This window comes from Parasteatoda tepidariorum, chromosome 9, assembly GCF_043381705.1.
Source record: "Parasteatoda tepidariorum isolate YZ-2023 chromosome 9, CAS_Ptep_4.0, whole genome shotgun sequence".
Classification (NCBI taxonomy): Eukaryota; Metazoa; Arthropoda; class Arachnida; order Araneae; family Theridiidae; genus Parasteatoda; species Parasteatoda tepidariorum.
The window spans coordinates 65,058,490-65,081,283 of record NC_092212.1 but is presented as its reverse complement, the minus strand read 5'-3'; the positions used below and the strand labels follow the sequence as shown (position 1 = coordinate 65,081,283).

Below are 22,794 nucleotides of genomic sequence, written 5' to 3'. Positions count from 1 at the left end.
AAACGATTAACGCAAATACAACACAAACTTGGTTTATTACTTCAATTTACTTCTGCTTATCAATAATTGGGTCAATTTCTAAAAAATAATTCAGATCAATATATTGAATGCAACTTATGTTTTAACCACTTTTTCTGGAGTATGTTTTCTTATGAATATTATATAATCTATATAACTTAACAATATGTTATTTCTGGAAAATAAAATAAAAAAATATTACAATTTTGACAGACCTACCAGCCTGTGTAGGGGTTAGGGAACTGCCCTTGCATCAGAAAGGTCCTGGGTTCGAATCCCGGGCAAGGCATGGCTATTCTTTCATTCTGTGTACTATCTGTCCTTACTGTGGGAGCAACGTTGGCTCACCTAATATGGTGTCCCTGAAAGAGTGGCCAGCAAATCTGCCCTTCAGATACCTGTATTGACGAAAGGTCGTTCCCCAGGTGGGCATTGGGGAAATAGGTAGACTGACTAATAAATTATGATTTTAATTTTTCTTTGCCTAAATATTTTTTCAAATTCTGCAAACACTAAGATACGACAAATATGCTTAAAATATCAGGAATTTCTGTAATTACTGCCTTAAATATTATTTTATAAAATATTTAAAGTCTTATGCTAAAAAACGTCGTAAATAAATATATAAGTGTAAAAACACAGTAATAAAAATGTTATCAATATCTTACAAAAGTTAAATGGGTACGGTCATATTGAACCAAAATTCACAACAACAAAACCAATTTGAGTGCTAGATGTTTAAAACTGAGAAACGTTTCTAATTATCGGTTTTTATATATTGATAATATAATTTTAATTAATTTGGATTTGATTCTTTTAAATCTGCTTCATTGTGATTTAGCCCAATAATAATTTGATAGATTTTGATATTCTTTTCCACACTTAATCATTNATATATATATAAATTTGCCTTATTTATTAGTTTGAGAGCATTACCAATTATATTTGATGACAAAACCTCCTTCGAATATAATCTAATTGGAATAAAATCTTGCATGAACATAATTTCCCGAAGACAAAATCATGCGAGAAAGCTCGCGTTGTTACAATTTCCATGAAACATGATTTTTCGGGAATGAAATCTCATGTGTACATTATCTCCTGAGAAACAAAATCTTTTAGCAGGAATATAATGTCCAAGAACAAAAACCCGCTTGGATATAATCACTCAGGGACGAAGTATTGCTCTCGAAATATATAATAAATAGAGATTTAATTTTTTTAAACCCGTCGAAGTTTGTCTACCAGAAATTATTTCTTAACGATTTTCTGTCCCCTCAAAATTGTTTTTCTTTACATAAATAATTCAATAACATTGGAATCAAAAGAAATATATATTTTCTGAAAGTCTACTTGTTACAAAATGCAGTCAATTTTAATTATTTTTCATATTCCTTGCAGCAAGGCATGCTGGGAGACTGCGAAACAGCTTATGGCATCGAACATCATCCTCATTACAGAACTCCATACAACAATATCGTCCTAAACGTCACTAAAGTCCGCAACTATCACAAGTGCAATTCAGCTCCAAATCAAGTCTATTCGACATTTTATGGTCATGAATGTGGTGCAGCTGATCATGAGAAAGCGGTAAGGTTTCTCTAAGTTATCTAACGAAAAAGTTCTCCTAAGTTATAATATAATATATTTATCAATAAACACTTGCAGGAAACATATACATACAAAACAAAACTTTTACATGAACTACCCAAAGCAAAAGTTAAATGCATTACAACTACGTATGAAACACCTAGTTTTTATTTCACAGTTACTGTTTAATTATTTGAATGATATTAATTAGATTTAGAACTCAGAAGAGTTTACATGATAATGCTCAAAATCATTATGGACTTTGTATATATTGTTAAAAGTATGCCTAAAAATTTTATTTTCGCTAAAGAATTATATTTTATCCATCTTATCCTGATATGGAATTGATAATTCACTGGAATTAGAATAATATTTATCTGATATCGGACCACGATAGCTGAGTGCTTAGAGAATCGGACTCCGGTCCAGAGTTCGATCCTCGTCTCCGCTAAGACCCATTGAGTATATGTGATATATGTGCTCGTAAAATCTGTAAAATTGAAAGTGCTGTAGTCTGTTGCGTAGCAGTACCTTGCGTATGGGGATCTGAATTTTTTTTTCACCACCTTCATATCTATGTCGAAATTAAACAAGTTGTTTTACGAACTTCACGATAGTGCTACCAACTATCCCCGAGGTTCTGAGCAAAGACCTCACCTATGCGGTACTCTCTTATCAAACGAAAGGCGCACTTTCTTCACTTAACTCACAAAAAAGCTAAACGTTGGCGAATTTGACTTGTCTGAGGGTAATTAGAAACAACAACATTATCTGATATCAATTATTCTTACATTGATAAACATCTAACAATTATCTTTTAACAATATGTGCGAAAGCCACTTTAGAATATCTAAAATAACTCAAAAATTTATGTACACAAATATAAATTGATACTAATTCTTAACAAAATTGCAATTCAATCTGTTAGAATACAATTGGCGAACTTGCTAATTAACTTTAGTTATCTTATTACTGCTGTTTGAAGGTAGTTACCTAATTTTGAATTTGTAAATATTTCAGCACACACTACACGGTAATGCTCAATATCATTATGACATCCGTGGATATCGTCATCATTACGTCATTGAGAAAATTATGACAGTTGGAGAAGTAGCCTATTCGCCCTACCCTGTCCACGGTCAAACAGTTGCTACTTATACTAAGTGAGTACTTATACTACTTGATACTAAGTGATCATGCCTTCTACTTATACTAACACTTATAATAACTACGCTACTTATACTAAGTGATTATGCCTTCATGGTTTTTATAATACATTTGATATGTGTAAAATAAAATAAAAAATAACGGGTTGCTTTTTGAAATTTGCACAGTATATACAAGGAATTCTATTTGTAAAAAAAAAGAATAAAAATTATTATTAACAAAAATTTTTAATCAAGCCAAGAAATTTAGAAAAAGTTTATATCGTATTTTTATAAAAATTTAAAATTAGTCATTAAGGAATGTGATTCATTTATTGGTAATAAAATTACTGTGATTGCTTTTCAGTAACCCACTCACATTTTTCTAATTTTCGTGAATTTTTTCCTCCCTTAAAGCTTAAAAAAATTTAGTATTCAATGATCAAGCAATCAAAAAACGTTTGGGTTACATCGTAGAATTATGTATAGTCTTAGATTAATCAAGAAATTTGGCTGTACATTTGCAAGAAAATTGGTATCGGTAATTAGGTTGGATAAGAATGAAATATTTTGCGTGATTTCTTGCATTTTAAAGTAAAAAAGCAAGACAAAAAGCTACAAACAGTAGGCCCTGATTCAAAAACAGAATACTCCAAAATTATTATTTTTAGATGTATTTTTGGTTATGGACAAAGGTCATTAAGATCAACTCAAGACGAGGAAAATACACATCAACCATTTCTTGTATCGTAAATTCATATCCAAATGATGTCTTTTTTAATTTCTCTAGGGTCATTTTAAAAATGTGTAAGTCTATTCTTTATAAAGCCCCTCAATCAACTTGCTTACACTTTAATCAAAAAGTAAGACGAACTATTAAAACGAAAGTACAGCATATCGAAATTAATATTATTTGAAATTCTTATTAATGGTTTGAAACTTAAAGCTTTCCGGCTTAGATTCATTGCTTATATTGAATAAAAAATTGTTACAGTCGCTTCTTGACACTCATCGACGAAAAAGAAGTTACCACTCCACTTGAAATGGGTAGTGATGTGGTGACTCATGACTCTTTGATGTATCAATTCGAGTTCCAAAAGAACTTCAAGGATCCAGTCGATCTGAAGAAACCACATTACTTGTTCCATTTGACAGGAAGGAAAGTTCCAGTCGATGTGGTGAGTTTGTTTGAAATTGAAAAACTTGACACCTCACGTAATTTTCTGTCTTGCTATGCATATTATTTTTTGAGGAACACTCAATTACACTGGGACACAATTTTTTTTCTTCTGTTGAATGAGATTTTTGAGCGAATTTTAGAGCAAATTTTAGCCCGCTGATTTTAAATCCGCAATTCGTTTTCTTTCTAAACGCTATACAGTTTTTACGCAATATGATAATGTGTTCCTAGATAGGTTTGTTTTTTTAAATTCGCTGGAGTAAATATTAAGTTTGTCTACTTCGTGGTAGAGAGAAGACAATAATACATATCAGTTTATGATGCGATGAGTTAAAAGTCAAATGTTTTTCTTCTTGAGTGTTATTTCTTAAAGAGCAGGCAAGTGTATAAGTATGTATATAAACTTATACGTTCTTCATAAACTTGTACATTTAGACAAAAAAATTAACTAAATTAAAAATATCCTTTAAGTTTCCCTACTTCTTTTTATGTAAGGCGTGGTAGAAAGAAGACAATAATAAATTTCAGTTTATGATGCGATAAGTTAAAGCCAAATGTTTTTCTTCTTAAGTATTATTTTTTAAAAAGTTGGCAAGTGTATAAGTATATAATCTTATGTGTTCTTCATAAACTTGTACATTCAGACAAAAAAATAAACTAAATTAAAAATATCCTTTAAGTTTCCCTACTTCTTTTCATGTAAAGCGTGGTAGAAAGAAGACAATAATAAATTTCAGCTTATGATGCGATAAGTTCTTCTTAAGTATTATTTTTTAAAAAGTTGGCAAGTGTATAAGTATATAACCTTACACGTTCTTCATAAACTTGTACATTCAGACAAAAAAAAAACTAAATTAAAAATATCCTTTAAGTTTCCCTACTTTTTTTTATGTAAAGCGTGGTAGAAAGAAGACAATAATAAATTTCAACTTATGATGCGATAAGTTAAAGCCAAATGTTTTTCTTCTTAAGTATTATTTTTTAAAAAGTAGCCAAGTGTATAAGTATGTATATAAACTTATACGTTCTTCATAAACTTGTACATTTAGACAAAAAAATAAACTAAATTAAAAATATCCCTCTGTAAATAATATACAGCTCTCCGAATAAAACAAATTTCAGATTTGAAATCCCAATACCCAAATCGGGCAAGATCAAGTATTTGTTTAAATGCAATGACAAACTTGTTCCACAGTGTTATTTATCGCCCATCAGATAAAATGTTTGTTTAAAAATTGAAATTAATAATAATTGAAGAAATATTAATTAAAATTTCTAAGTATGTAAACAATGATATAGTGCAAAATTATTAAAAATCGATTACTGTTGTCTATAAAGGATTTGGAGTGGTAATCTCCCATTATTTGTGTCTGACAAGGAAAAGCAAAATAGTTCGATGTAATTAGCGCCATTATAAATCAATAAGAACATCACTATTTAAAACAGTGGCTGTTCTGATGCTCTGAAGCAAAATGGCGCATTATTGTTTTTGAGATTAAATAGTTGTTTCACAGCGCTAAATAGTGTTGCTTATATTCGTAATATACAAATCGTAATTTACATTCGTACAACTTACGAACCCTGGTATGTTATCACGTGATTTGAGTATCAAAATACTAAGATTCGTATTCTCAGGATGCAAGAACAAATAAATACATCACGACTCGTATCCCCGTAATTTAAGAATAAAAGCACCATGATTCGACTACATGTGAATTAAGAATAAATACATAATGCTTCGTATTCATACGATTTAAAGATGAACACATATCTCAATTCGATTTCCCATAATTTAAGGATAAATGCATCACGATTCCTATTCTGGAGATTTAAAAATAAATACATCCCAATTCGTGTTCACTGGATTTATTAATAAGTACATCATGATTCGTATTCACGTGAATCAAAAATAATTGCATCATGATTCATATTTACGAGATTTAAGATTAAATGCATATTCCAATTCGTGTTCAGGCAATTTAAGGATAAATGCGTCACGATTCGGGATCAGGAGATTTATAAATAAGTACATCATGATTCGTAATGACGTAATTTAAGAAATGAATACATCACGGATTGTATTCATGTTAAATAAAAAAAATAATGATTCGCATTCACATGATTTAAGAATTAAAGCATCCCAATTCGTGCTCACGTAATTTAAGGATAAATGCATCATATTATGTATTCAGGAGATTTAAGAATAAATATGATTCGTATTCACAGGATTTGTGAATAAGTACATCACGTTTCGTATTCTCATAATTTAAAAATAAATACAATATGATTTGCAAACGCACCAACATATAATAAAATAAAAATACCAATGTTTAACGGACATTTTTTATTCTAATGATTTGACAAGCGATAAGTTGGGAATAAAAATAATAAATTTCTCACAATGTCACCTTTAAATACGTTTTATGAATGAAATATATTTTTACAAAACCTTCATTCACTAGTTTATTCAACTTCAAATACAAAACATGCACTATTACTATTTTTTCCGTGGATTATCAACGATACACCCTCTTTCAAATTTCAACACATATGTTATACTTCCTTCGCAATCTCACTAGATGTTTAAATAGATAACTGCTCTTAAATTAATATTTCATTTTTCTTGTTTACGAACTTCCATCTTTTCATAAAACTTAAGATATAGATAGCAGCTATCAATAATGTAGTTTGTCTGTCATCGAGATTTGCTGTCTATTTATGATACAAAAAGCGCTTAGCATTAAGTTTTATTTATCCTTGAACTTCATGATAGATAACTTGGAAATATCTCAAATTCCGAACTTAAAATTTTCTTAAAAGGATTTAAAGGAGGAGGAGACCCCTAAAACATTAAAAATGAATTTCTTTAATTTTAAATATTTAAATTTATGAATAAATGCGAAGAATTGTAATTTTTTGTGTCAGCTATTCACATACAAACTACCTATTATACCGAATTTCATATATCTAATATTGAAAAGTGAATGCAATTTTAATTAAAAATGTTTAATTAGATTTAAATAAAAATGCTCCATGCAAAATAATTATTTTTCCATAACTCAAATTTTAATTTAAAAAAATTTAGTCATAAATAATGTTTATGTTAAATGTTACATAAAAATAATTTCATAATGTATATTTGGGAGGCATATTTTTTAAGAAAAAAATTGTTTTGTGTCACTTTCTTAAAATTTGTTTTTAGTTTTTAATCGTTTTTCACTTACTAAACACAATTTTTTGAAAGCATTTCAAATAATATTTGTTTTAAAATCTTATTTTTTTGAATAAAATTTTAAACTTTTATCTTTTTTTCTTTCTAAACATAAACTTTGGAAAGCACTTAAAGTAACTATTCTAAAACTTATTCTTTTTTTAATAAATATTTCAATTTATAGATTTTTTAATGCAGTTCAAGTTACATTTGTTCTAAAATTTATTCATTTTATTTTTAATAAAGATTTTAATTTGGATATGTTTTATCTATCTAAACACAGACTTATCAGAACATTTTAAGTAACATTAAAACTTATTTTTTTAAATATAGTTTAATATTTTTATCTCTCTAAAAATACAGATATAGAAATCATTAAAAGTAACATTTGCTCGAAAACTTGCCTTTTATTTTTAATAAAGATTTAAAGTTTTATGTGCCTCATCTTTCTAAACATACTTTTGAAAGCATTTCAAATAACATTAAATCCGATTCCCTTTTTTAATAAAGGTTTAAACTTTTATCTGCTTTATTTATCTCAACATAGACTTTTGAGAGCATTTAAAGTAACATTAAACCTAAATCTTTTTTTAAATAAAGATTTAAATTTTTATTCCATCTAAACAAAGATTTTTGAAAGCATTTAAAGCAATATTTGTTTTAAACTTTATTTTCTTTTTCTTAAAAAAAATTGAATATTTTTTTAAAGAGAAGAATCTTTTTTAAAATTAGGTATAATGAAAAAAAGTTGTTTATTTAATATCTCCTTAATTTTTCAATACATTATTTTGAAACTTGTTACATTAGTGACTTTATTTGAATCACTGATGCTAAAAAAAGCTTCTAGCAATTAAAAATAATCGTTGTAAAAGCTTACTGTTCTCTTAAGAAAATTTTTTATTCCGATATAAAATTAATATTTAATTTTAATCCATTATGCTAGTTTAAACTTTGATTTGAGCTACTTTGAAGAATTAGATCTATTCTCAACATTCTCTCTCATCTCATTATTAGATCTATTTTATTAGCTATCATTCCACAAACATTATTATTTAAAGAAATATATTATGATATTAAGAAAATATGGAATATTATGAAAAGATAGCGATTTAGGAATACCCTCTATGATAATTTGTATTTTTATAATTATCTTAATTAATTATTTTTAATAATTTTAATTAATTAGTTATTTTTAATTATTTATTAATTAATTTAATTATTTTTCTAATAAATATTTTTATAAGAATATGTTAAGGGACATTTTAGAAAAGTAATAAAAATTATTTACGGAATATTCTTGTAAAAAATTTGCAATAATCTTGGTATAAAAGATGTTTTCCAATTGCAAACCATCTTATTTAAAGACACATGGCAAAATAAACTAATATCCTTAAAGAGAAGAATTAAATTACTTCTCACAGGCAATTCGAATTGCCGTTTAACGTGCATTTACATTAAGTGTCTGAGATGTTCTGTAATTACCACCCTTAATGTATACTTTTGAAATCCTCGTCAAAATTTAAATCTAAATTATAGGCACAAAAGGCAACCTTTTTTAGATTTGTATAATACAAACTTTTTAAGAGCATAAATTTAAAATATGTTCCAGAATTTAGAATTTTTACACCTATGCTTGCAATCTCTAATGTGTATATAATTTTGAATTATTTTTTGACAATGATTCTAATTAAATATGCATTAACGGCGGTGACTACGAGGCATCAAACACAATTTAGAGTATAATTAAAGTCCTTGTCAATGCCAGTTTATGTAAAGCATTCTAACTTTATTGATTAGTTTACATGATTATTCTTTTTAGATAAAGAGCCAATTTGATGAGCTTAATCAAGTCTATAGTGATTCGAGCTATGAAGAGAAATTCAAAGACAAAAATTTTCCCGCCAAATTCGTAGAGCTTCTAAGGTCAGTAGGAACTATTGGTTATGAGGAGATCGAAGATTTATACAAAAAATATGGAGATATGCCCAAAACTGGATCACCAGAACAGAAGAAATACAGGTAATAAACGATACAGTTTCCCTAATGAATTTTAAATTTAATGCGTTTAGGCTGTTTTTCGAAGGTTCAACAGTCATATGAAATGATGCTTTTTTGCGAATAATATGCTATTTTCATAACTGCTGTGAGTTTGCAAAAGTTACTAATGAAGGTTAGGTAAAGTTTACCCTCAAATAGCCAGTGCTTATTTTCGCTTATTCCGAAAATGCCACAAAACGTCAATATGAGAAAAAGCTACAGTTTTGTGAAAATGATAAGCATTTATGTTCCAATATTTTTAGTATTTAAAATCTTACTCTGTGCTGCGCTATCTGGACTTATTAAAATTTGCAAAAACTTAGAATAAGGCAGTGATTTTGATAATTAGGATAACTATGTGGGAAAATGTCGCCAAATTGACGATTTTAAAAAAAATTTAATAACTTTAAAAAAAATTTTTTTTTAAATTATTTATCCGTTCTAAAGCCCTGGTAATTCTTCACGGCAAGATGGCACATATAGTTAAAAATTATAGCTTTGCTTCAAGTATAAGGTATTTTAAAGTTGGCTTTTTTATTTTCCTAGTCAAAAGAGCTTCAAAAAACCATGATCAACGTTCTTAAGATGCTTTTAATTATGACTGATACTAATCGACACAGATCATTATGCAGAGTTATGTCAAGTTGCTTACAAACTGACTTTCATAACTTATACTTGAGCTGGTTTAAAGAATTTCATCAACGAAAGTCTTTAGAGTAAAATAATGAACCAACTAGTTCAATATTTGATATTTATGTCCTAAAAAAATGGAAAAAATTTCCCTAATTTTATATTCAGTTAAAATCCACCATAATCATTTTTTACAGATTAATACAATAAAATATTTAATAAATTATTGTTCGATTGGAAATTTTTTATAATGGTAATTTCTAAGAGTTTTTTTTACCAAAGATTAGTTTAAACATTTTAAAACAAAAAATCAATAAAAATTATTTGAAATTATTTAATACTGGAAACATTATTAATACATTATTATTCCTTTTGAAATAGAATTTGTTATTAAATTAAACACAAGTTATTGTAGTCAGCCATTAAGGCAAAAAGGGTGCAATTGTTCATGTTTACCAGTGGCTCCATCTATGGCCAAGAAATCGAGTTCTGTCACACCCGTACGTCACAACAGTTTAAAGAGTGGACCCATTCATTCATCCACAAATCGTAATTTTGACTTGAACCAGAGAGCGATTAATCCCCAATTCAGTATCCCCAGAGGTATAATTTGCTATGGGAACGTGGAGGACTTTGTGATTCGACAGATTTAACAGGCACCAGTCACCATTTAATACACGAGGAGTCTTCAGTGCGGTGGATTCGAACTTTCGTTCTCATGAACGTAAGTCCAGCACCCTGCCAACCAGACTATCCCGACCCCATTTGGCACATAAAAGTTTTAATAAAAAATAAAATAACTTTTTCTCGGAAGTCCTTTTTTTTCCTGGCCTACTGTGGTAGTTAAAATTCGGAACTATTTATTACTTTGAGGAATAAAAATAATACATGTGTTGTTAAAGTTCTAATTGAGATTTTTTAATTGTCGTGTCTTGTCATTGTTTCACAATAAGACGGATTCAAATAACTGAGCTCCTATATTATGCAATGCCTCTAACATCCTAAGGATAATAGTATACGACTGTAATATACCTGAATGTCCACTAGATATTTTGGACATTTCAAAGATATTTAAATACGTCTAAGTTTATGGATTTAGATATTTTGAGCATCACTGACATATCATTTGCATGTAGATATGGATGCTCGAATATTTGAAGAATACCTATATATTTTTTTTATGTCTTTTTGATATTTGTTATTGACCTGCTTGAAATAAAAATTCTTTTGATATTGCAGAACACTTTTCGTCGATACACTTGCCCAATCCGGAACAAACCCAGCCCTTCTTTTCGGAAAGTTTTTGATTGAAAACAAAAAGTTGACAGTAGATGAATCGGCTTATTTGCTAGCAAAACTGCCTTATCATATCAAAGAAGTCAGTGAGACTCTCTTGGATGGACTTCAAGTAAGAATAATAAAATATTTTTATCATATAACTAGGTAGTTATAAATAATTAAAAATACACATTAAATTGTTTGTAGATGGATAGTGGTATAAGCTGCTAGCTAATTTATTACTCAATGCCTTTAAATAAACTAACTATAAGCAGTGGGAATTTTATTTATAACCCACAACGCATAAAAACTACCCTTCACGTTTCAGAAACATAAAAGTTGCTTAAATGAAAAATAGACAAGTGTGACAATAACAGCAATACGGTAGCGATAGCAACGGTATCATTCAAAGCTATTAGTAAAGGTAACAGGAAAGTACTGTTGACTTTGCTGTAAGTGTTTAACTAGTTGACATAAGTGCATTTAAAGTGAATGTAAAGATGAACTAAGATGGATGCTTTTTAAACTAAACAGCATCGAGTAGAATGGTTTTCAGTGGTAGAAAGTGACTGTGTCATTTCCTTACTCATGTCACACAGTGTACTACACAGATGTCGTGACTCTACTATTACCATTAGTCATTTCTTTAACATCAGTAATGGATTCAAGAGAGATCATGGCGTGGCCTTGTACTTTGTAGATTAAACATTGGTATACGTTTGTCATGAACACCTCAACGCCATTTATACGCAGCTGTGTGTGTGTTTTAGAAATTATTCGTTATAAATAGCAAACATAAGTTGATAAAAGCTGGCCATCACGCTCACCATCAGCCACTGAAAGTCATTCTATAACACCATTGTTCTTTTTTTTTTGTGCGGCATCTATCATAATACGAATTAACATTCTCTTTAAATGCTCGCATGTGAAAAAATAAATCTTTTATATGCAATCTGGGAAGCACTATTACAACCTTCATCTATGACCCTGTAAAGCGGCGTTGTTGTATTTTTGACACTATTACATAAATCCACTTTATTTAGATGCTTGTTAAATTTTTGCTACTTTAAGAAATTTGTTATGAAAGCTCTAATCCGGATATGTGTTCTTTTCTATAGCTTATATTTCTAAAGAAACTTAATTTTTTTAAACGTTGGAAATAATCATGGCATAAAAAAAAGACGTTTTTAGCTTTTTCACAATCTTTTCAAATGCCAATGATGGATGAGCCGTATATTTAACAAAGAGTAAACTCATTGATCAGAAGCAAAGAAGGAAATTAAAGGACGAGAAAATATAGCAATTTGCTTTTTTTCCGTATAGCAAATTAATTTTTACATTCAGATATTATTTGTTGCTCTTTTACATTATGCAATTCAATACACAATCTTATTTCCCTAAACGCATGGTAGAGTCGTTATTCCTCATTAATATTTTTTCCTGATTGTTCAGACATCATTTTTTAATCAAAACCAATGCAATCAAAATATAATTTACTACCATATTTTTATCTACCATATTCTTACTACCATATTTATGAACATGCTGTTCTTGTAAGATTTCAGAAATAAAAACGTGACATTTTGTACTGAGGAAAAGAGTTGTTGCTTAGACTATAAATCTAAGCAAATATTTTAACTGAATCTTTATTGTACTTTTCAGCAACTTTGTGACCATAACAATGTGAAGAAGAATCCTAAACTGTACATGTACTGTTTGTTATCATTCAGTAGCATCATCTACGATCACTGCGTGGCTAGGTTTCACCCGGAGGGTATTCCACCAGCAAAGAACGTCAAAACATGCCAACCTGAGGATGCCATCAAATACTTTGATGTAAGTTACAACTTACGTAAATATTTACTGTTCTTTTATCACCGTTTTTAGCATAGAATATTTAAAATATTTGTTTCGGGTTAACATTAGAAAGGCAGTTGGGGTCTTGCTTGGCTCATCTCATTTGTTGTTGCTCTGTAATTCAAAAAATAACTTGCTGAAAGTGTTAAATATTTCTAAATTATCAAAATTTGATCCAATTTAAGGACTTATTTAATCAATCATAAGTTAACCTTATAGAGACGTATATATAGAACCATATACTTAGAATAACGAGAAGGGCTAGAGTGATGCCTTAGGTATTTTGGTTTGTGTCCAAAAATCCCAAGTAGTTTTTAATAAGAAGTACCTTTGGATTTATATAGGGTACCACAGTTTCAATAAAAAACAAGAGTATTTCAACATATATATCAACATTAGTTATAGAGAAAAGGAAACTCGTTTATCTAAGAAACTAATGAATGCGTATAATTGAAAAATGGCACAATTCCGTGCAATGAAAAATTTTCCTTAACGAAATCAAATAAAATACCATGGAATTCGGAAGAGGAAGTCTATAATATGTTTTCATTAAATTAACTATGATTGTATTTTAAGATTTTGGATGTATAATTGATCTACTAATAAACAATCTAAGAAGAGCCAAATCGGTCATCTTCAATCTTTCTAGATATACAAAAATGTTCAGTCTTTCTAGCGCTAAGCTATGGAAGAAAAACACAATCAATTCCTGGTGAATCATTATCAGAGCGATATTGGAATTATAAATGTTTGCTTTTACAGAAAGAAACTTTGAGAAGTTGAAGCGAATTTTAAAAACACTTTTAAATTTCATACGGCAATTAAATTGGTTTTGATGTTTTTAATCACCCCTTCTATATGACAGTTTTTTTAGCTATTGATTGCTTTTTTCCTCTCTTAAATAGTAATTGTCGACCCCCAATATGCACGAATTTTTTACCTCATTTTTAGAATATATTTTTTAAGACTTAACAAAAATAAGGCTTTTAAAAAGGGATAAAAAATAAGGCTTTTTAAAAAAGCCTTATTTATTAATTTAATTTTATTGCTTTCCAGCATGTTGCCAGATTATTTGAACAAGCTCCAGACGAAAAATCAAAAGAGTTGTTCTTAAAAGCCATGGCAAATATTGGATTGCGTGAAATCGTACCACATGTTAGATCTTACGTTGATGGATCTACCAAAAGCTCTCCTTTCTTCAGAAGCATGGCTATGTGGTCTATAAAACATGTAGGATTCAGATTCCCTGATAAGGTAAGAGGTGTAATTGGAACAATACTTTTTGATATTAAATTTATTATTAAAACTTTTTCTTTTTAATATAAGTCTTAGAATCCTTACGTTTTTAAATCTAAAAGATACTTTCTTTGACTTTAGGCAAGAGAAATACTGGTTCCAATATTGTTCAATCAAACAGAAAACTATGAAGCGAGACTTAATGCGTTCAATATGTTGATGATGTACCGACCTCAACAGTATGAAATGGAAGGTCTAGCCCGAGCTCTTATATTTGATCAAGATGATCAGTTTAAAGCCTATGTCTATTCCGCTCTCAAATCACGTGTCAATTCTACTCACCCTTGCGATAGATCAATGTAAGTAGACTCTATAAATTTGAAATATTATGTCCATTTCTGTAGTGTATCTACCACTAAAAAATAACAATTCCAATTCACTAGTATATAAAACTTGTTAACTCGATTATGTTTCGGGGTACCTCGACATGGATGTAGGCTGACATTGTCGATAATTACCATTCACACATTAGTGACCTTCGTACCTGATGTGAACACGTCTACCTTGACTGAAACTTGCACTTCGATTTGAACACGCCTATTTCAATGGATAGTCCACATGGAACAATTGACTTGCTGTGACGGCGACATTATCCACCTCCTCGCGCTGTTGACACTCTTGTCTCCATCACACGCAATGTCAGCCTGTATGCACTCAACAGCTAAAGCCACAGTGGAGTGACCACGATTGTGAACTTAATACAACTCTCACGATCAGCACTCAGATGTACAGTTATCCTAATACAGCTCTGAATACAAAACTGCAATGAATCAACTATTGGTATCTCGTTCATCGAATTCTATCACAAATAACATTCAGACGGTAGAGTACTGAAGTGTAACTACCACTCCAAAAATATACAATTCTAATTCGCTAGTATATAAGGTATGTTAACTCTATTCTATACTGGGGTACCTTTTCATAAATGAAGGTTAACATTGTCGATAACTACCATCCCCACAATTCCACTCTCGAAAATCTTAATTCTATTCAACTTTGTTATAAATCGCTAAAAGTAGACTTATACAGAGTGGTCCTAAAATATATGTAGAAAATGTAAAGGTAGGTAGAGGGGACATAAATAAGCATATTTCGGATAGGAATGTGTGTGCGGTAATGGCACATTAAAGCACTAGCTTGTACAGCAGTATGAATCAGAGGAAACTGAAAAGACAAGTAAAGACAAAAGAAAATAAAAATTTATCAACAGTTTACAAGAGGTGCTCGAAAGAGCAGCCACCAACATCGATACAATATTCACGGTGACGGCGCATCGATTGGCGTACATTAGAAAAGACGTTAGGCATGTCGAGCACATGTAAAGCAGCAACAGACAAGCGGGCAACAAGATTTTCTTGATGGGACTCTCGTACACCAGGCTTTTAATATGACCCAAGAGAAAAAATCCAAGCAGGTTAAATCAGGAGAACGCTGTGGCCAGGGAACTGGACCACCCCGTCCTATCCAATGCTGGCCGTAAACAGCGTCCAGGTGATTTCTGACGCTTCCTGTACATCCTCTGAGCAGCTAATTCGCTTCCTTGTGCAGCCCCATACATGAAATGCACGTCGGCAAGCTCCACATTGGTGAAACGATGCATGCTGTTTGAGATCCGTGCGGGAATCCAGCTAGCAAGCGCTTTTATACGCCGCAGTCATCAGCGCTCCCTACCGGCTCAAAGCAGCATTACCGCACACACAATCCTATACGAAATATGCTTATTTAAGTACCCTCTACCTACCTTTACATTTTTGACACATATTTTAGGACCACCCTGTATAACCAATAATAATTTAAGCCTCTATCAATTTAAAGTATATGTCAATTCTGCTCTCAAATCACAAGATAATTCAAACTCACCTTTGAAATATATTGCTGTAAGTAAACCCTCGAAAAATTCAATTTAAGGTACAATTGCGTCTGTTCTGTTCTCAAATTGCGATTTAATTCTATTTATTCTAGTGATGGATCACTGTATTTTTATTTTTTTATTTTTTAAATTTTAGATCGAAAATTGCTCTCTCTGCTTTAAGAATACTCGAAACGCACCATCATCAGTTTGCTAAATACGACTACACCTTTTCACGAAGTAACTACGTAGCTGGTTATGATCGTAAGTTTTCGTGCTTTTTTTCCCTTCACATATGATTCAATTTAAATGTTAGAATTGACATGCATAATTATTAAATGTTTAGATTTACACAAATTCCATTGGTTGTTTTAATGCAGAGCCTCCCGGCACAAGAGCCAAAAGTGGCTTTATTGGCCTACACACAAACACAAAAATTAAGATATGTGATGTAATCAAACGGACCTGTAATTAATCCTGTTATATCGAAGTCTGTCTAAAGATTTAAAGAAAAAGTAACTGTTAGAAATTTCAAAACTTATTGAATGATAATATGATACATACTTTCTATTTCCTTAATAAGGATGTTATGTTAAGCTACATAGTATCATGCAAATTAATCCTTTTTAAATTTGATTATTTGGTGCCATGGTTGAACTGAGGAGGAGGTAGTACCACTTTTTTTGAAAAATTTTTGACTATGGGCTCTGGTATAATTTTATTCTCTTAAATAGGAATCAATATAACACAATTAAAAATTTAAAAAAAAGAAAAGGAGAAAATTCTTAATTTTTTTATTTTCAAATAATTTAAATTTTTAACTTAAATTTAAAAATATTAGTTCTTTTCTAATTTTGAATATTTAAGAAATATTTACTATATACTCTTTATATTCTACTTAATAATAGATAGTATCCGTTAAGATCAGGAATGATTTGAAATTCGTAAAAAAATTAGGTTGGTGACATTATGAAAAATTACTAATTAATTTTAAAATATTAAAAAATTCACAATTAAGCATTTACTACTTGACACTTATTACTTAAAGAAATCAATATTTTCCCCATATTATCATATTATTATTTACAATTATCCAAAATATCTAACCATTTGAGGCTTTGGAAAGAAAATCGTTGGTTTTAAAGGCAACTAAAATTGCCAAAATTTAAGTTTAAAGAAAACTTCATCCAAAGTTTTCATTGACATCAGGGTATTATAGTATAGAACTGTTTGTAAAAATAGCTATTAATAAACAAATATTTGTCGCAGAGTTCGAAATTTGTACAGGTAAAGAAGTATGAAGTATAAGTTTTAAAAAAAATTTTTTTTTGATGTTTTGGTCAATTTATGCAGAAATTTAAATACTATATTTCCTTAAATAAGTCATGGTTCAACTTAACACCTTAGATGATACCGTATGCACAAAATATCGCAGTATTTGTTGCTTTGGAAAAAAAGTCTTGGTTTTATAGGCAGCTAAATTTGCCAAAATTTAAGTTAGAAAAAACTAAGTTCAAAGTTTGCTTCAATTGGTATTATAGTATAGAACTGTTCGTAAAAACTCCATTACTAAATAAATATTCGATGAACAATTCTAAAACTTGATCGAGAAACAATGCGAGGAATAATTTTCACGAAAAACTTTATTTTGATATTTTAGTCCACTTTTGCCAAAATTTAGGTTCTATGTCTCCTTAAATAAATTATGGTTAAATTTAACACCTTAGTAAAATAGCAGCAAATTTGCGTGATGTTATGGTATATACAGGGTGTTCCAAAATTATGTTTACATCACCTGGCTTGAAATTGATTACAGACTGGAAGTGCTTAGGGCCACCAATGGTGCGCATGTTGAAGTGTACTAAACAAAACTTTATTAGTTGCAGTAATACATGCGAAAGACATAATATAAATATCTTGTTTATTTTCGAAGTTATGATTTTTTAAAGTTGTAAAGAGAATTTTGGAACACCCTGCATATATATACAGGGTGTCCCAAAAGGTCGTTTACAAACTTAACATGCTGGTCTGTCATATCATGATATAGGTAGTTTGAGAGTTTTATTTGTAAAGTTTTCGCTCTCACCTGTAAACAATTATAAATGCAACCTAATTTATTCTTGACCCGAAAAGTTCTCCTCAGAGAAATTTATTTCATTGTCAGTAGGTAATTATTTTCTAAGTTGAATATGAAAGCACAAAAAGTAAGGAGGCTAACGTCTATCTATCATAGAAAACTAGAAATTTTTTTTTCATGAAATTTATGTTTTGAAGCGANTATATATATATCTGCAAAAAAAAAATATTTTTATGAATAATTAAATTGTACACAATGGGAGCAAAACTCAAAACTTGTTTATTTTCTGGCATTCGCTTACAATGTCAGTGATGTCTGACACAGTTGTTGGCTATTAAAAATTCATAACTTATTAAATTATTGAATCACAATTAGTGTAAACCAAAATTAATATTCTTATAGCAGATTATGATTTCGAGAATCTCTGTAATTATTGTATAATGCAAGCGATGCATAGCATAACTGAAGTCATTAAATATTCAAAAGATATTAAAATATTATGTTACAATTAGCACAAAAGAAAATAATTATCCTTGTAGCGCATTAGAATTTCGAGGGTTTCGATGAAATACTATTGCTAAATAGCTATGTTTATTGAGAATTCATAAGATGTTATGTCATTAAATAATGATAAGTGAAAAACAAAATTAAACCTTACAGCAAAATATAATTTCATGCTACTACAGCATCCACATACTATGATAGTTATAGAGGCTATATCCCATTAAAAACTCACAAGAATCACTATGTCTCAATCAATGCAAAACATAATACTTGTCTGCATTTTTGCAGCAAATTATGATTTCGGAGGGTCTACAGAATTCGCTTACTATGCCAGTGATAAAGGCTATATTCCACATACTATGTATCTTGGACTGGAAGACTTTTTAGGAGGAAAATCTTTTCATGGCATTGGTCTAGGAATGAGACAGTATGGATTAGAGAAATTCTTAGATAACATTATAGGCCCTGAAGGTAGCCTCGGACGAAGATCTTTCTTCGATCTCTTCAAGAAACGTGCCAAAAGAGACACCGATGCCGTGGAAAAAGAACTTAACGAGATTAAATCAAAAGTAAGTCATCACAACCGCACCCGAAGTATTCTACAGTTACAATTCTTAACCCTTTAACGGGCCATTTATTTCTAGTAAAGGTAAATTAAAGTATTTTTGGAATTGAAACAGTTTTAAGAACAGTAAATGATATAAAAAAAACTCATTTAGTTTATAAAAACGCCATTTTTTTGGTGGTAAATATATTTAACATCACCTATTAGGAACTTACTGACTTTTATTTTTCTTTATTTATAAAATAAATTCCTTAAATGCTACAAACTTCAAAAGGAATTATGCATTTTATAACTTTTATACGTTTTTCAAAAGTGACAAATGGCTACCAATTTTATTCAAACTCACTTCGAGAAAGCTGAAGTTATTGAAAAATGGAAACCTAAATTAAAAGTGGTAAAACGTGGTGGTAAATATACTTACCACGTCCTTCAAAAGGGTTAATATAAACTACAATAAACTCAGTGGCTTGACAGCCGCTTGAGAGCTAAAGCCTACTGCTCCCATCTCAGTTTTGTTGACCTTAGGTTCTACGGCGTATGAGCTGATGTTTCGGTTAGGAGGATAGCAGAGCGCGGAACCCCCAGTGTTTAGTCCCCACGCATGCCTGGTACTCATTTTCTAAACCCACTGAAGGGATGAAGGGCTAAGTCAACCTTCCCCGGCCCGAGGATCGAACCAAGGACTCGTGGAACGAGAGCGCGAAGCGCTACCACTCAGCCACCGGGGGCCACTCTTAATATAATGCATGACATAAGTTATCTTTCCAACTTCAACTTGCAATAAAGGAATACCATAATGGAAAAAACGCTTAAGTGTCATGTTTTGGTGAAGAAATTTGAGATATTTCGAAGGAAAATCTTATTTTTAACTAAAAGAAGCCTTAAATTATTTTTCTCAGTTTTTAAATTTTTGTGGATAAAAGTACTTAGTGAAAGTTAGCCTTAGTGGACGACGGTACTAAGTTAAGGTTAGTCTTAGTGGATGTAGTTATTAAGTAATAATATTTTATTGTTTTTGGAGAAAATGAAGATTCCAAGCATATTTGGTAAATAACAGTTGTCAAGTAACATTAGAAAGTCTCTCTTTTGAAGAAAACTCGAAACCTCTAGAGGGTGAACACTGTGACGGGGAGTATCTCTTAGAGGGTTAGGTATTTATATATTTTGCAGATTAAAATCTTTCGGTTTTTCGAATAATTAATAAAGGCAGGGTATTGTCTTTATTCCTTATTATTGATGCATAAACTATAAAACTTGCTTACTCGAATTCACTAAAATGTGTAATAGAACCTTCATTCAATCAGCGCCCCAAATAAGTATCGATTAAGATAAACTTTTATATAAGATATACCACGCTTCAAATAAGAGAGCTAATTATCAAATAATGCATATATAAAAAAATATACAGCGCTTCAAATAAGAGAGCTAATAATAAAAAAATACAGTTATAAAAAAAATATACAAAGCTTCAAAAAAGATAAACATAACAATATTTTACTCAAGAATGCTCCACAAGTTAAAGGGCCTTCTGGCAAGTTCAAATGGAACATTTGTCATCACTGCATTTCGGTAAAGAGAGGCGTATCATGCATTAAAATTATTAAAGAACTTTAGTAATTAGAAGTGCGCGCAAAACACTTTTCTAGTTTTAAAAAACAAAAAGGAACAAAAAACAGCTAGTCACTAGAAACGCCTTAAGGTTAAATAATGCGCGTTAAATATGGGGAGAGAGTTCCGCGTTAGTGGGCATTCATGTAAGAATATTGTCAAAAAATAATGTCATTATGATTAGTATTGAGATAACAGTTTGTATGGTGATTAATTGTTGTGAAAAAGAATATCGAACTAACTTTCTTAAAATAATTTTAAGATAACTGTAAAATTCAAAGTACAGTAATCTAAACAAATAATCTTGCAGATGGTTTGAAATCTTTTGATTAGTTACAATTATCACCAATAATTAAAATATTCAAAGCAAAAAATGACAAGAAAGCAAAAAATGAAAAGGCTTGTGGAATTAGGCTTAAGTAATTAGGTGTAAGAAAGAATTTCGTTTATTTACGGTGACATAAACACCTAACAGAATTTTCGGAAACAGAATTTAGTGTCAACTTTATAATCATTATTGTTCATTAAAAAGTAAAATTAGTGGATATTAAATATTTTATCCATTCGGTAACCATTTTTTAATCACGTTTTCCTATTGATTAATAGCCTGAATTTATAAACTTAAATTAAAATTCTTTTAATAATTTTAAAATAATTTTTTCTTTTAATTTCCCGATGTTCATAAAAATGAAATAAAAAATTTCAGTTGTAATTTTATGATAATAGAATTTCTTAGAAGAACTAAATTAAAAAATTTTTATATTACTAATAGAATTTTTTCTCGTTTCAGATTAATCTCCCAGTGCATAATTATGGGCCTATTTTGGGAGAGATCTTTTTCAGTTACATGGGAACTCAACGTTCTTTCTTCCGTTTCGATGATAAGACATTTGAAGACTTCTTCAAGCAAGGTAACACTATGATAATGTTCTTTTCATTAATATGCTACAACACTAAAACATTCTATACTATTGATAAGTCAGCTAATTTCGCATACAATGAAGAAAAAAAAATCTCTTTATTTTTGAATAGAAAAAGAGGAAATGATAATTCTGTTTACTTGCTCAATTGAAGAGCCATTTTATTTTTATATTGATTTATTTCAATAAGAAAAGGCTGTATTCTTAATAAGGTTATGAAAAGGAGGTAGAATCTTTAATTATATCATAAAGAAAATTACTAAATAAAAAGTTTATTAAATCAAAATTTAAAAATTTATATGAAAGTCATTATTATGTTCTCTCATCACATTATTCATAAAAATCATTTACTTTAAATTCCCTATATGCACAAAAATTCATGAAATTATCTCGTTTAAATTAGTTATATGCGCAAATATATATTCATGAAATTATTTAATTCGAATTAACTATATATATAAATATATATCTATAAAATTAACTCAATATTCATGAAAATTGTCTCAAAACCAAATTTTGTGATTACATTTAAGCTTATCACAAAACCATGTAACTACTGTGTTTGGCTTTTAAAATATCCTTTTTATATTTTCAGTAAATAATCAGCCTGTATGGTCAAACTCTGGAAAATTTGACACTTCATTTAACGTTTAATGTAAAAAGGATTTTGCCTTAATCGAGGAATCAGAATTCATGACTTATTCGGTCTTCTCAAACAATATTTTTTTTATTATTAAAAATGGATTTATTTAAAGACTAGGTTGAAAAATCGATTACAAAATTACTAATCTGCACTTGAATTTCTAAATTTGAAGTTAATCTCCTGCACTTATAGCTCTGATTACAGCATGTACTTATAACTTCGGCGTCTGAAAAAAAGAAAAGCTTGCAGAAGAACATTTTGAGCACTTTCGAAACACATTCTTTCCACAATCTCTTTAACTATGCTGCATATTTTTCATATCATTCTTTGGAATTTCTTTTAAGCATTGACAGTAAAGTTTTAACTTGCAATTATTGCCTTCCACA

At 29.8% G+C, this 22,794-nt stretch overlaps 1 protein-coding gene across 3 annotated transcripts in view; it reads left to right on the top strand.

The window, feature by feature from the left end:
• Nucleotides 1-22,794, top strand: part of LOC107445743 (vitellogenin-6) — a 52,113-nt gene that overhangs the window by 11,378 nt on the left and 17,941 nt on the right. For 2 of the 3 annotated variants that reach the window (XM_043046927.2, XM_043046926.2), the window contains exons 6-16: nucleotides 1,420-1,608; nucleotides 2,629-2,771; nucleotides 3,748-3,931; nucleotides 8,964-9,163; nucleotides 11,051-11,219; nucleotides 12,752-12,925; nucleotides 14,003-14,200; nucleotides 14,324-14,541; nucleotides 16,249-16,355; nucleotides 18,961-19,241; nucleotides 21,636-21,756. In XM_043046927.2, coding sequence (XP_042902861.1) covers nucleotides 1,420-1,608; nucleotides 2,629-2,771; nucleotides 3,748-3,931; nucleotides 8,964-9,163; nucleotides 11,051-11,219; nucleotides 12,752-12,925; nucleotides 14,003-14,200; nucleotides 14,324-14,541; nucleotides 16,249-16,355; nucleotides 18,961-19,241; nucleotides 21,636-21,756 — 1,984 coding nt within the window. Of the gene's footprint in view, nucleotides 1-1,419; nucleotides 1,609-2,628; nucleotides 2,772-2,843; nucleotides 2,855-3,747; nucleotides 3,932-8,963; nucleotides 9,164-11,050; nucleotides 11,220-12,751; nucleotides 12,926-14,002; nucleotides 14,201-14,323; nucleotides 14,542-16,248; nucleotides 16,356-18,960; nucleotides 19,242-21,635; nucleotides 21,757-22,794 lie in introns of those variants that run through there. The other variant, XM_071185385.1, reaches the window with a different exon arrangement.